The sequence below is a fragment of the Peromyscus eremicus genome, chromosome 5, assembly GCF_949786415.1.
Source record: "Peromyscus eremicus chromosome 5, PerEre_H2_v1, whole genome shotgun sequence".
Taxonomy (NCBI): domain Eukaryota; kingdom Metazoa; phylum Chordata; class Mammalia; order Rodentia; family Cricetidae; genus Peromyscus; species Peromyscus eremicus.
Genome location: NC_081420.1, coordinates 89,270,471 through 89,286,325, shown reverse-complemented (window position 1 = coordinate 89,286,325; position 15,855 = coordinate 89,270,471). Strand labels below are relative to the sequence as shown.

General features: G+C 46.2%; 1 protein-coding gene across 1 annotated transcript in view; it reads left to right on the top strand.

Annotated features, from left to right (window-relative positions):
• Cdh13 (cadherin 13) overlaps positions 1 to 15,855 on the top strand; it is a 971,677-nt gene that overhangs the window by 358,892 nt on the left and 596,930 nt on the right. Inside the window, exon 3 of the mRNA XM_059263937.1 lies at positions 6,225 to 6,433. Within this exon, the coding sequence (XP_059119920.1) occupies positions 6,225 to 6,433 (209 nt within the window). The remainder of the gene's footprint in view (positions 1 to 6,224; positions 6,434 to 15,855) is intronic.

Sequence of the window (15,855 nt, the reverse complement as noted above, 5' to 3'; positions counted from 1 at the left end):
CCTCTGATGACCTCCAAGGATTTGCGGGATACCCAAGGGGATTGAGATGTGAAGCTACCCTTCTATCTAGTTCCTCTGCTACTAGGGAGTGAATGTACCTACAACTTGGGCATTGAAAACTGGCAGGTCAGACTGGGAGTACGTTCTTGCCCTATGCCTTTCTGTTCATCTGACCCTGGTTAAGCAAGTCCCCAGGTCAGTTTCTTCTTCTGTAAAGTGGAAAATGACGCTTCTACATTATTCTCCGTTATCCTCAGTGGGACTGTCTTGCCCCCAAGGAGACAAAATTTATTTTTGTGTGGGAAGGAATAGAGAGTTACTTAGAAAAGAATAAGCTGAGATAGACATGAAATATGTAGACAAACATCAATGTATCCGTGATGTTAAATTTTTATGATAGTGATAAAATTTAGGAAAATATCTAAAATGTCTCTTTAGGGAAGCAGGTAATGAAAAAGTAAAAGCCAGAAAACATTGCTATAGTGTGGCCATGTGGTGAAGAGAAGATATGGACCATGCAGGCCTTGGCACAGAGCTGGGCTGTCAGGAACCATGCCGCTAGTGCTGGTGAATGGTGGGTGTCCTGACTGGTCCTTTTGTTCAAGCTGCTCGAATTGGCTTCAGCTGCAATTAGGGACCATGGAAAGCTGTATTAAGGGCATGGGGGAGGGGGGAGTGAGCCAGAACCTCTGAGTTTACAGATATGTGGAGTCAGTCTGAATGTGGGAGACTGTGTGCTGTGTGAGTGGATGTGAGCAGGACATGGAGTTCTGGAGAGACTGTAGCTCGATTCTCTATCCCTATCTCTACCACAGGTTAGGAGGACACTGTAAGCCTTGATCTCAATTTGCAGCCTTGTCTCCAGCCTGCCCTGCTCACCACAGGACAGGGGCCCTCATCCCCACCAATAAAGCATCTATTTACTCCTGGATAATAATGGGCTTCAAGGAAGCTATTATTAGCTTCTCATATGGAATAAAAGTGGTTTGTTTATTGCTAAGCACATAAAAATGAATAATAAAACAAGATTCAATTTCTGTTCTGGGCTGTGAAAATAAACAGATAAAGTAGAAATGTATTGATATGATTGATAGAAGGTATGGTACATGGTTTGATGTGTGTAGTTCTTGTATTAGAAAACTGTGAGAACAGAGTATGTAGAAAAGTTAGTTGTTTGATTTGTACATTGGTTGGTTTGAGCTGTACCTGGAATCACTTGGAAGACGAGTCTTAATGAAGACTTGTCTAGGTCAAGTGGCCTATGGGTCTGTGGGGGATTGTTTTGACTGTTAATTAGGAGGCTCCATTATGGGTGGCACCATCCCAGAATAGAAGGGGAAGAGAAAGCTCATCAGAGCAAGCAAGGATCCCTGCATTTATTCTCTCTCTTCTCTGGACTGTGGACATGATGCTTTAAGTTCCTGCCTCAACTTTTCCACAACAGTGGACTGTAACCTGGAATGGTGAGCCAAATAAACATTCTCTCCCCAATGTTGCTTTTGTTTGGGGTATTTTACCCCAGCAGCAGATATGAAACTAGAGCAAGTCGAATCATGGTGGACAGTTAGGAGTTTCCAGGTTGAAGACAGCACAAAGCACCTTCGGCCTGGCCAGACTCAGTAATAAAAGCAATGCATGGAAAGGTAAACAGGGGAGCTGCAGAAGTAGGGAAGGTACCAGGCATGGTGATGGAGTCCAGGAGGAGCTGACAGACAGCCTAGACATGAAAGACTTTGATGGCTATGTATCATTCTGCACTGAGAAGCCATGGTCTCCGAAGAGTCAGGTGGAGGCACTATCACAGTGTAAAAGCTCAAGGATTCCCGTAGGACCAAGACTTTTTACGCTCTTCAGGTGCAGTCCCCAAGCCCAGTCATCTCTCTCCCTGCTTCTTGCTTCATGCCTTAACCTCTGTGCCTGTCTCCCTTGCTTGTGTCGAGCTCACTCGGTGCAACAGGACTTTTACACATGTTGCAGTCGTGTCTCCCTGAAGTAGCTCCCCGGTTACTCACAGGAAAGCTGGATTCACATCTGTGTCCCTCATTAAATTTCAAGGACTGCTGGTTCTTGTGAGCACTATGAAGTCAGCATCTCCCACAATACAGGCTCTTGTTCAGTATTTGTGGAAGATGCAGGCGGAGGGAAGGAAATAAGAAGGGAAGGGGGAAGAACAGGGGGAAGTTCAATATGAATCCAGGATGCCCACAGTCCTCTGTCTGCCCTTCCCTTCCCCATCCCTCCGCAACTGAGACGGTCTGCTTTGATCCTGTCCATGGGCTGTGAACAGAGTCCTCACTCTGGCAATGAGGCCACGAGTCTCTGCAGGTCTTGTCATTTGGGAATGTTGCTCCCAGTAGATGTGAGCTCTGTGTTGACGACCGTGAGCAGCCCCTGCACAGTCCACCTCCAAGAACTGAAGCCATGTAATCCCGAGGAATCATGATGACCAAGATGGAGAGAAGAGGGGAGCAAGAGTTTGAGAACTGCAGATACCAAAGTCTACCTGAGCATTTGTAAAGGTGGCCCTGGAGCCTGAACACAGGGTGTGTTAGTCAGGGTTCTCTAGAGCGACAGAACTGACAGAGTGATTACATATATTAAAAGGATATTTATTAGACTGGCTCACAGGCTGTGGTTTGGCTACTTCAATGATGCCTATCTCCCAATGGAAAGCCAAGAATCCTGTCCTTCACTCCACAAGTCTGGTTGTCTCAGTATTTCCAGTCTGGTGCTGGGGTGCTGGCAGATTCCTGGAATACTGCTAGTTTTCAGGCTACATTGGAACCTGGAAGAAGTAGGTTCTAACACCAGTGAAGGAATGCCAAGGCAACAGGGTAGATGAACTTTCCAGCAAGAGTAAAGGCAAGTAAGTCAAAAGCAAAAGCTTCCTTCTTCCCTGTCTTTTTAGGTGGGCTGCCACCAGGAGGTGTGGCCCAGATTTAGGGTGTGTTTTCCCACCTTGAATGATCCAGTCATGAAAATCCTTCATAGGCCTGCCTGGCCTAGCAGTTTGGGTTTGAGTTGATTCCAGATGTAAAGTTGACAACCAAGATCAGCCAGCCATGGCATGTTGTGACTAAGAGGTAATGAATGCGGTGTACTTCCCGGCTGGGGGGGGGGGGGGAGACTATGGGAGCAGGACTGAGCAGGAAGCTGAGGGGCTCTGACATTCAGTTCTGATCAGATCCCTGAAGGGTTTTATTCTTTGGGGAATTGTCCTTATGCAGTGATGACACTGTCTTGAAGCAGAGTTCTTATCTCCATTTCTTATCTACAAACTGTTTGCTGGTCTTTGCCCTTTCTCCAAGCCAGAATGACCTTACCTAGACACTTCCAGGTAGAGGGGATCAGAGTGGTGGTTTCTTCTTTTTTGTGAAGATGAGACAATATGGGTAAATGCTTAGCTCTGGACCTTGTGTGGAGGAGTGTTCTGTCCATGCCAGCTGTCATGTTAGCCAGCTAATGTGATGGTTGTCATAAGCACCATCTTCTTGAAAGAGCAAGATTGCATCAGCCCATCTAATCTTTCATGGCTTTACCAGTACTCTAGGACCCAAGTCGACATTGTCTCCAAGAAACATAGAGGGCAAAGTTCCCTGTAGTAACATTTTAAGAGACCTAAGCTGAGAATAGTCCCAGTGCTTATTGATAGCAGAATTAAAACAGCTACATCCTAGACTATGATCCAGGAGAGTCTTTAGTTAATTTATTACTATGATATCAGTATAGTCTTGAGTGATTGCTAAGTAGTGATTTGGATAAACTACCCCATGGATGAACCCCACAAAGTCATGTTGAATGAAGGAATTCAAGCACAAAGGTGGTTTCTACTCAGCAAATACTATGTATGGTATGGACTCTGGTTTCATTGTTGATGGTGATGTGGCCTCTAGGGAGGAGGGGAGCCATTTTACCCAGTAAAGGAGGGGACCAGTCAAATTCTGTGTCATGATCTGCATCATGTAGATGATGCATTGAGTTGTGTGTTCTGTGTCCCATCACACAGATCGGTGAAGCAGGCAAGGCTGTCAGGTAGAGCACCGAAAACGGGTGGCCATGCTCCTTGTTGGTGGTTTTGCTTTCACAGGCTTTAGTCACCTGCACTCAGCTGTCATCTAAAAGTGTTAAGTGCAAAATTTCACAGACAGACAGACAGACTGACTGACTGACAATGACAGACACAGAGACATGGGGAGACTGACAGAGTCAAAGAAAGAGAAACACACACGTAGTGAGACAGACAGAAATAGAGAGTAAGAAGAGAGAAGGAAAGGGAGAGAGAGAAGAGAGAAATGCAGGAGATAGAGAGCAGGGGAGGAGGGAGAATGAGGAAAGAGAGAGAGAAAGAATTCCAATGTTTATTGTTAGTAGACTAAATAAACCTAGTACAGCCAACTGCTGGAATATGATATCGTGATTAGGATCAATAGAGTGGTTTGGATTCTATCCACACAGCTTTTATTACAGAATAGTGTTATAATTGCTCTTTTTATTGCTCATTATTGTTATTAATCTCTTACTGTGCATACTTTATCCATTAAACTTTATCATAAGCATATGTGTGTATAGGAATAAACATGCTATATATTTAGTTCTAGCCAGGGCTTCCAGGATGCACTGGGGTCTTAGAAAATAAAACACTGTTCATCTGGGGGACTGTAGTTCGGTTTCTGGCACCTCCACTGGGCAACACACATCTAACTGTAACTCCAGTCCTAGGAGGAGATCTAACGCCCTCTTCTGGTCTCCACTGGCACTTACACTCATATGGCATACCTACATACAGGCATACAAATGAAAAATAAATCTTCAAGAATAAGAAGCTACAAGTGTAGTATTATTCTATGCTTACCTACAAGGAACCTCAAAATCAGTAGCAGAAGGGAGACAGACAAATAGATATAGAACACATGGAGAGAGCAAGAATGGTGGAATGATGGGCATGGTAGAGGCACCCCAAAGGGAAGCATGATCATTGTCATCGGCCACCACTGGTGACATTGTGGAGGACCCAGGTGGCTCATCCAAGGGCTTAATGTCTCTACTATTTTTTTTTACGCATAACTAAATCATGACCTTGTCAGCCCATTCCCCATGTGCCCAGAACTTCTGCCTCTGTCATCACTACATGTCCTTAGCACATAAAAAGCTAACTTATTTCCTTGGCTTTTCTTCTTGCCCATCTCCAAATCACTTTCTAGAGCTCATGTCTATGATGATATCTCTAGGACTTCAAAGGGCTCTTGTGTGATTCTGAACCCTGTTCTCCACTAGAACCAGAACACATATGTACTGCTCTGACAGTCCACACTGTAGGACAGTGGACAGCTCCCAAGAAACACCCCAGTTTATTGGCTTTTTTGCTTGTTTCAGAAAGACATTTCCAGAACTCCCTTCCACTCGTCAACATCTCTCACCCATTTCCAGTTCAGCTCTCATAAGTGCCCCTGGCTCTCCTCCTTCCTCAGATTCATTTTGTGACTTACCTCCCCACCTCCATGGACACTCCTCATATCTTTGAATATACTTAAATGCTGCAATGCCCTCCACCTCCTGCAGGGCCTGCTGGTCTACCCAGTTTCAAGTTCCAGCTCAGATATTGTCTCTTTAGCGCCATCTTTGAAGCTTCTGTTTGTTGTGGTTCTGCTTAAAGAGTCACACATTGCAAAAGCAGGTCACTTCCTTCAAACATTCTCTGCCATATCTGACCCTCCTTCATTTGCAATCCTTGGGGGCAGGACCTGCCCTATTGCTCAGCCTCAACAATGCTGAGAACTTCCTAGAAACTAAAAGTTGATCAAGGCTGGACCTTCCCATGTTTTCCTCTTTGAGATGATCTCATGTAGCCCAGGGTAGTCTCAAACTTATATAGTCAAAGATGATTTTTTTTTTCTGATCCTCCTGCCTCTACCTTCCAAGTGCTGGGCTTATAGGCACCTATCTCCATGCCCGGTTTATACATTGCTGGAGACCAAATAGGGCATTGTGTATGTTACACTCTTCCAGCTGAGCTGCATCCCAAGCCCACGGTTGTGTCTTGATTGTGTGAACTCCATCAGCATGGTCCAAGTCACTCTGAGACAAGTGGCTTGGGTCAGGGTAGAGGGTAGCTTGGTGGAGAAGTGGCACACTCATTCATCCATGTTTAAAAGATCACCAGCATCTCAAGTGTCAAGCCGTCCAACATACTCACCCTCATCCCACTCTTTCTTTTCTTTCCTCAGTGACCTTCAGTGACTGCAAGGGTAATGAGAAGCTGCACTATGAGGTCTCAAGCCCGCACTTCAAGGTGAACAGTGATGGCACCTTGGTTGCTCTCAGAAACATAACTGCAGTGGGCAGGACCCTGTTTGTCCATGCCAGGACGCCTCACGCCGAAGACATGGCAGAACTCATGATTGTCGGGGGGAAGGACATCCAGGGCTCCTTGCAGGTAACCTGACTGCTTGGTGTGAGTTGCAAGAGCAATGTTGGATTCAGTGTCATGTGGGACATGAGCATTTATCATGTTGGTCAAGAACCTTTCTGTTGTTGTTATCATTGCTTTGAGTGACGAAAAGCCAACTCAAAAATGAAAGGTACAGGAGAAGGCAGAGGGAATGCAGTGGTTCATGTAACCAATGACTGCATTTTTAGACTTCCTTCTCCACCACACATGGCTATGCACTGGTATCTAGACAAGGACATCATGTGTTTATCTTCTGTTTCCACCTTGTTCATTGGCTCTACTTGTGGTTATCCCAGTGTGGAGGCTCCCTGACAAGTCCACTTCATTTTCCAGGCTGAAGTCACCTGATTTTATCTTTTCCTGGTGACACCATCTGAAGCTTGTGATTAAATCTCATTGGCTCTAATTACACCACATGACCATCCCTGGGAGTAGGCCCTGTAATCATTTGTGACACTCTGGTTGGTTGCATGTCTTTTCCTGGTGATGTTTCCAACTGCCAACTCATGGACTAGGAGTGAAAGACAATATTTACTCAAAAATTAATGAAAGTGCTATTATCAGAGAAAGAGGGATGGGGATTTGGCATACCAAGAGCATAGTGGCTCATAGAGCTGTATAGCAAGGTGACCACTCCCCACTGAATGGCTTTTTTTGCTACGAATTGACACTCATTCCCTTCCAGATACTCATATGCAAGTCTCCAACTCTCACACATATGTATACAACTCTGATGTAAGCATAATAATTGTGTCAGGCAGGGTCCTTTGGTTATAATCTGCAGCTGGTTCTTCCTTCTCTAGGGGCCCTTTGACTCTGGTGTCTTCATCCAAACTTTTCAAAGACACTCTGGCTGACTCCCCTAAACCAATGGCAGCGACAGTGGTGGTATCCCTAGTTAGGCGTGGATAGCCTTTCCTCCTGCTGGCTGCCCTGGTTCTCCTCTCTGGGAAGCCTGTGACCCTCACTGAGTCTCCATCTGGTGCTCTTCACACCCCTGCCTTGTCTGCAGTTGAGGTCCATGGTGGAGGGAGAATGGTGTCACAGCTGGGAGCTGAGAAAGCACAACTGGCCACGAGTGGTGGCTTCGTGCCGACGTTGTCTCCACGGTCTTAGGAGAGCACTCTAACCCCTCTGTGTGCAGACTCAAGGGTGACACAGGCTGGGATGGCTCACAAGTGGCCCCTGTACTGCGGCACTCCTGTCACCACGCTCACGCCAGATGTGGCTTAGTGTCCCTGGCTGCACCAGAGTATCTTTCCCAATGCAGCACTTGTAGAAATAACTGTCAATTGATCATGTATAGATATTTCTGAGGATGGCCTCTATTTACTGTGTCTGGACAGAACAAACTCCATGATTCCCCTTTTGGTTTGTGAGTCTGCAAGTTAAGAGGAGATTGAAAATACACACACACAGTCTCTCTCTTCCTCCCTCCTTCACCCCACAGTCTCCCTTTCTCTCCATCTCTCTCTCCATCCCCCCACCACACACACGAGCAAGAGTCGATGATACTACTCATACTTTATTTTACCTCTCATTTAATAATTTCATACTGTATACAGGATGTTTTGATCACAGTCAACCCTATTACTCTTTTACTCCCTCTCAGTCATTCTGCACCTTTTCTTTTTAAACAAGTCCCCCTGTTTTTCTTTCCCATCTTTTTCTTCGTGACCCACTGACTTTAATCTGGGTTGCTGGCCTGAGCATAGACTTGGGGGTTGGGGTTATTGACTTGATCAAGGGCCCCTTACGAGTAGGGAAGTCACTGGAGAAAAGGGATTCCCCTTCTCTCAGCAGCCTTCATGAGCCCCTTCCCCATCCATGATGGCATGTTGACAGGCTCAGTCTTGTGCAGGCAGTCACAGCCACCATGAGTGCAAAGGACGTCATTTTATAGCACCCCTCCCCATCCTCTGGCTCTGTCTTTCTTTCTGTCCCCTCTTCCACAATGTTCTCAGAGCCTTGGAGTTGGGGCTGAAGAGATGTCCAGTTAGGAGTCTGCAGGGACTGATGCCCACCACACAAAGAAGCTCCTCTGACCAAGGCTGAGAGCAAACCGAAACTATAAACGTAAATATTTAGAAGGCATTTGACAGCATGCCCATTGTCTAGCAGAACAACGGTGTCACTGGTCTTTTTAAAGACAGTAGGACATTGGTGACTAGACTCACCAGTGTGGAAACTCATCCACACACAAAAGCAAGCCTGTTTCTTGCATTAGCTGGTGCTGTTTTCACAGCATCTCACTGACGTGTGATAGAGCAACTTGGCAAATAACTCAAACAACAGAACTGCCAGACTGTGCAACAAAAAAAAGGCTTCTTAGGAGCCTGTAAATGGTATGAAGATCAAGAGAGGGGATGATTACACAAGGGACTGGATGGTTCTAATGGACATTGTTTGCGGTGATTAATGGTTCATATTTATAGTAAATAAAGAATGCCACAATGTTTGCTCAAAAGACGGCAGGGGCCGTTTCTGGATATTTCTCAGAACAAGGTTTCCCTCGGAGGACAGAGAGACTGGAGTTCATGGCCAAGAGATTTAGCCATGACATTTGGGTCTCTTGAGGACCCAGGCATGCCTCACAGCAGCACAGCTCCTCCAAGCCCCGGGTAGTTCCCATTTGCCACTGTTGAAAGGAACCGTGGACAAAGCTTAGCTGAGATTGTTTGCTTCCTGTAATGCAATTGGGGGTTGCTATGGCATTTAGTGGACCACATTCCGTTAGAACAGGGTCCTGGAGCCATGATAATTTTATGAAGTTTAAATACAAATTCTCAAAAAGGGAAAGGGGAAAGGAAAAACAAAACAAATAGCAAAAATGGTCCTTCTGGAGAGAGTCAGAGCATTGTGTGTGTGTGTGTGTGTGTGTGTGTGTGTGTGTGTGTGTGCATGTGTGTGTGTGTGTGCATGTATGTGTGCGTATATGTGCATGTGTGTGTGCATGTGTGTTTGTGTAGGTATGCCCACACATGCGTGGGGATGTCTATGCACACATATACCTGAGACTCATCACTCTCCATCTTATTTTTTGAGACAGGCTGGTTTCTCCCTGATTGTAAAGCTTTAGCGGTTTAGCTAGACTAGCTGGCTTGTGAGCTCCAGGGACCCTCCCGCCTCCAAGGATACAGACAGGCAGTGATACCTTCTGCTGTGGGTCCTGGAGATGGGACCTGAGGTCTTCGTCATGCTCACATGGCAGGCAGGGTGACATCTCACCAGCCCTGAGTCAGTGTTTTAAAAGGCACTAGTGTGTGTGACTGGCCAGGGTGAGGCTACAGGAGGTTATCAGTAAGTAGGAGTCTTGTAACTTACTGTAACTAAAGTACCCATAAGAACAATGTAAAGGAGGGAAGGTTAACTTAGGGTCACTGCTTCAGAGATCTCACTGCAGATAGTTTGGCTTGGCTGATCCTGGGCCTATGGTGAGGTGAGAGCATCTTGGCTATGGCAGCATATGGAATATGAGATACAGAAGAGATAGGGCGGGGGACAAGGCAGAACCATCAAAGGCATGCCCCTAGTGGCCTACTTCCTCCAATTAGTTCTCACTTCCTAATGAATCCAGAAAATTCTGAAATAGCATCACCAGCTGGTGACCAAGTAGTCAACATATGGACCTGGGAGGGACATTTCATATTCACACTATAACTCTGCATGAATTGCCCTAGTGTCCTATGGGAAGGGAAAATGATGCCATGTAGGGATGCTGTTTCAGGGATGTGAAAGTGAGGGACGCTGTGTGCCCCTGGAGAAGGGAGAGGTCAAGAAGCCTGGGCTCTTTGTGTCCTGGGTCCCTTTCTCATGTGCTATCATTGTTGGCTCATGTAATACATCAAGTGTGAGGCACTTGCTACTATCCCCATCTTACTGAGGAGGGTCTATGAAGACCGAAAGACTAGTCCAAGGTCACTCAATGTTACTGGTGAGATCTGTGCCTAGCCATTCTGACTGCTTAGCCCGTGCCTCTGGCCTCTTTTGGGTGCTGCCCTATCCTGGCCTGAGCTGTCCCTTGAAGGATAATCCCTTTGGAGAGTGAGGAATGTGCCATGAGGTCATACCTCCTGAGGGAAATGACTAATTGCCTACAGGATGTATCTCTCCTTAGCTCTTTGACCTTGGGTAAATTGCTGTGCCTCCCAAGCCTCCATTTAGTTTGAGTTTATCATCCATAAAGAAGAGATGGTAATGGACCTCCCAGGGTCTTCATGAGGATCAAATGAGACAATATATGCAGCAGTAACTGTTAGCATTTAACTGGGGCTACAGTAATGACCAATGCTGATGCTTATGTAATGTGCTGGGAGCTCAGCCCTCCCCTGCCCTGTTCACTCCTTACATCCCACAGCAGGCCAAGGGTAGAACACAACATCATCTACACCTCATGGGTGAGGAGTCTGAGATGCAATATGGTGTCCCTTGTCCTAATACACAGCACGTCGATCACGGATGTAGCTGAGGGTCAGCTCTCACTCCGCTGTTCTGACCAGGGTGGAGAAGCAATCTCCTCACAGTCAGGAATTGAGCATGTACACAAAGGTCACATTCCACAGGGACAGTGATGACAATGTGAAGAAGGAGCTATGATCTAGACTGCAATGCCACAGGGTCCTATTCAGTACTTTTCTGACACCTCCCCCCCCCCCCGTTCCCTTGGCTGAAACTAGCAGAACATGAGAATCCTAGCTCACGTTCAGCACTGCTCCACCAGCGCACCTTGCTTCCATCTCTCCCCAGGAGTCTGAGACTGATCCTGTCACTCAGCTAGGAGCATTGCAGTCACAGCTATCAGAGGCAAGTTCGTCCCCTCAGGCTTAGCCGGCACACCCTGTACTCCCCATTGAAGTGGGAACCCAACATTTCAGCATTCTGAATTTGGGGCTGGAGGAGGCAGGAGGGGTGGTACTGAGTGAAAATCACAGGAAAAGTGGGGAAGCAGAAAGAAGGATGTTAGACTCATGTAAAAGCAACAGGGATCTTTGTAGATCCTTGACAGAGGAACAGACACAGTGAAAAGCTTTGGAAGTGTTGACTCAAGTAGAGCAAAGAATGAATGGTTAAAATCCTGGCCACTATTCTTTTCACGAACCTACTTCATGGAACCTTCTAAGGGGTGTGAACCTCAACATATGTTTTAATGGATTTTTTTTTCTCGTCTCTACACTCTCCCTGTGAGGTTGGTCATGTTATTCCCCTACCATATGCACACGTGAGGACTCAGCCAAGAACTGTAACCTGAAATTGACAAGAAGGAGATTGAAATCTTGGCTCCCCCATCCAAACACACATCCCCTGATACTCTGCTGGCAGAATACTACTCCGGCTAGGTGTCGCCACTGCCCATGGCTTACAACTGCATAGAAGCAGTGGAGGAAACCAGATGTTCAAAGTGTGGCTTGAAGGAAGAATGGGTCAAGATGTGTGTCTGGAAGATTCCGGTCTGGAAGATGGAGATAAATGGGGCTGGGTAGGACAGAAGTAGATAAGCAAGATATTAGTAAGACCTTACACAGTGAGCTAGAGGCTCTTGAGATGTCTTGATAGAGATTTCCAGGAGCTGGTGGCTAATCTGGGACAACTCAAGATGGTAAGACTCTTGCTTTGGAGCAGATATGATCAGGCTCACATATCCACTCCTCTTACCTTGGACAAGTCACGCCGTGCTCTGAAAGAAATAAGGATAAGAACAGGAAATAAGGTTAAGAGCAGGAACCCACAGCTCCGTGGCTTCCCGCTGGGCGTAGCAGATGACCTCAAGCAAGAGAGGGTCAACAGAGTTTGATTGGCACCTCTAGAGGACAGATGAAGAGCTTCATCTGAATTTATTGATTGAGGCTGTAAGATGGAGCCAGAGACTGGGATGTGGCAGAGGCAGTAAATGAGGTTCACAGAAAGCTGGGGTCTCACGGTGATAGGTATGGCGTCCAGTGAAACCCAAACTAGAGAGACCATAGTGGCTAGGTTCCTGGTTCCATATTTTGAAAAGCACAAATGTAAATTGTCAAGAGAGAAAAATTCATCAATATTTAAAGATATAAAGATTCTCTAAGACAAACTATAGTACAGTCCAGGTTCAGCTGTGAGAAACATCTGTCCTTTGATGGAAGACTGTATTTCTCTTCTTTCTCCTGGCCATGTGACATCATGTCCAATAGAAACCCCTATCTCCAGACTTTGGCTTGTTAGTAGCTCAATTATAAAGCTATTTCTAGTTCTTTAGTGGGCTTCCTAGAATCTAATACTCGATGAGCTATGTAAGTTCACCTTAGAGCTGAGTTGGCCAAGACAGTTTAATCTCCAGTCTTTTGATGGGCTGTGAGTTATTGTGTGAGTGGAGAGGTTAACCACCCAGGCACAAACCAGTTTGCCAGCTGCAGAAGGTGACAATAAGACCAAACCACGAAAATGAGCCTGAACCAAACTGTACCTTCCTGTCGTTAACTGTCTGTCTCTCACTGCCTGATCAAGAAGAGATGGAGAACATCAGAGTGGTGGTGGTGGTGGTGGTGGTGGTTGTAGTGTGTGCCTGGAAGATGTGTGTCTGGAAGATTCTGGTCTGGAAGATGGAGATAAATGGGGCTGGGTAGGACAGAAGTAGATAAGCAAGATATTAGTAAGACCTTGCACAGTGAGCTAGAGGCTCTTGAGATGTCTTGATAGAGATTTCCAGGAGCTGGTGGCTAATCTGGGACAACTCAAGATGGTAAGACTCTTGCTTTGGAGCAGATATGATCAGGCTCACATATCCATTCCTCTGCGTGTGCGTGTGTGTGTGTGTGTGTGTGCGCGCATGTGTGTGTGTGTGTGCGTGTGTGTGTGCATGTGTGTGTGCATGCGTGTGTGTGCGCAATGCGTGTGTGTGTGTGTGTGTGTGTGTGTGTGTGTATCTGCACACACATGCAGGCATTCATTAGTGCATGCATTTGTACTGAGTCATTTATATTTGTGTGTTCACCTTGTACACAGAGCTTCAGAGAATTACCTGGAAAAATCTCTGTGCTGTAGTCTTTATGATGAGACATATTTGCTTGCATGTAAAGTAGAATCATCCTTTCCCAATACGTCCTTGCACTGTTTGCTTACTTATTATCCGTTCATTTTCTTTCTGAGTTCATGAGTTACAGTCTTAGGACTTTGGAGGATGCAGGGAACCTGCTGGAGTCAGAGCAGAAGTAACAGCAAGAAACCTGCAGGGATTTATTTTGACCGTGGTTGGAAAATTGGAGTGACGATGCCTAGGTCATCTAGAATCCAGGAGCCTGTTTTCTGAGAACTTGTAGAACATAGATGCCTTGGTTCAGGTGGTTAGGGCCTTATAGGGGACCACCCCCCACTTTTACGGCCAGGGTACTCTTGAGCAGGAAGAAGTAGGAAATATTTAGATAGAAAGAGATACCTAGATGATAAGAAAGACAGAAACACAGGATAGCTTTGGGAGGGCCTGGGTCAAAACCCACCAGCCCAGAACTTTAGTCAAAAGGGCTTTTTATAACAATGCCAAGGGGCAAGGCAGAAGACCTCCCCCTTGCTAGATATAACCAAGTGTAGGTGGTACCCAGACCCATGGCCCAATCATCCTCTTATGCAGTCCTGCTGGGTAAAGCCACTAGGAAGCCTAGGTGGGCTCCAACAGGGCCTCATGACAAGGCAAAGGATGCACAGTGCATCAGAAGCCACCCCTATCTCCTTTCTTGTAAACTGTACCCCAAATCCAAGGTACCTACTCCTAGGCTATGCATGTCTTCAGGTACAAAATCATCTGAGCATTTTGGTATCTCCACCTGATCCACTCACCTGCCATCACCTGGTAGATGCTAAAGAAGATGCAGCTCTGAAAAGACCCTCATAGTACAGCGTGGGTGGTTCTGCAGCTTCTGTTATCCATCCAACTACGTCTTGCCTTCAAGCGGCTTCGCCTGCTGAGATGTCATCTCTGAACATCTCCCCTGCTCCTATTCTGAGGAAGGATCCCCCCCACACACACACACAAAGCAGCCCCCCTCCTAACACAAGTACCTCTCCTTTCTGTCTTCCCTCCCCACTCATGGTATGTTTTCCCCTGCTTCCAAGATCAATGCCTGGCTCTGTTCTGCAGTTGCAAACTCCCTGAGGTCTGTGAGAACACAGCCTCTTCCCACCTTGCTTTCTTCCTCTCACCATTCCTCTGCCCCTCCCCCTCTCAGGCTTCTCCTGTCTCCGCTCCACTCTCCCTCTGGCTTTTCTTCCTTCTATGCAGCCATTCTCCTTCCCTGAGCACCTAGCAAGTGCCTGCCACACAGTCAGTCCTTAGGCTGTGTGTTTTTAATAAATGAATGAATGAATAGAATGAGGGTCCTCTCTCGTCACTCCTTCATTGAAACTTGCCTCCCCTAATAGCAAACTACTGTGTGTCCGTGGGTGAACCAAGCCTCCCTACTCCTTCACAGTGGCTGCCTTTCTTTTCAGACTCTGTCCTGTCACTTCCGGTACGATCTCAGATGCTCATTGGCCAGCACTAGCACTCTGGCTAACACACAGATACTTCAGGCCAACCTTAGATGGCTCTTCTTTGGGAATGCCTCTCTGAAGGCCTCTCTGCCCAGTTTGTTCTTTCCCTCTACCTTTATCTTATGGATAGCCTCGCTCAATCTTCTCCAGTAAATGTCAACTATGTCTTTTTTGTGCTTGGGTCCATCTCCATTCTAAGCCCCTGAGCTCAGGGATTAGCACCAGGCCGACGCACTAAAAAAATGATGTGGCCAAATTTGGCAAGAATCCAAACACTGAATGTGCCCTCTGCTCTTGTTTCCTTGGCTGTGAAATGGGTTCATCAGAGCCTCAGCCTCATTCGGGTGCCATGGTAACAGAATGAGGTACCTGAAAAACACTTAGAACAATGACTGAAATGTTTAAGTGCCGTGATGATGGCAATTATTCCTCATGATTGGGTTGTCAAAGCCAGATCCATAACATATGCTCAGTGAGTGAGTGAGGCAAATTGAGAACACTAATCCTTGTGCTTGTCCAACATAACCAATTGTTCTCCCTTTCAACATCCCACAAGCAATCCGGTATTCCAGAAGGCTCTAAGTGTGGCAATTCTTATCGCTAGGTGCCTTGTTTATCTCAGTCAATGGCTGGACTTCTAGAGAAGAGATGCTCTATTTTTCTGGGTCTACTTAATAAACGCCAAAGACTTGGCAGTGTTTAAAAGTTAATTAGGAGTGATGTATACTTCTTTACTGGAAGTCAATACACATAAAACCGGCCCCCACCAAAAGGAAAACTGAACTTTAAATCAAGTCCCTCAAATTGAAATAATTTTCGTTTAAGTGTTGCCCTATTATGTCATTTTAAGAGTCCCTTTACAATAGGATGTAAAAGGTGGTTACAGAAACTGCAAGGGTTGCATTCAAGGC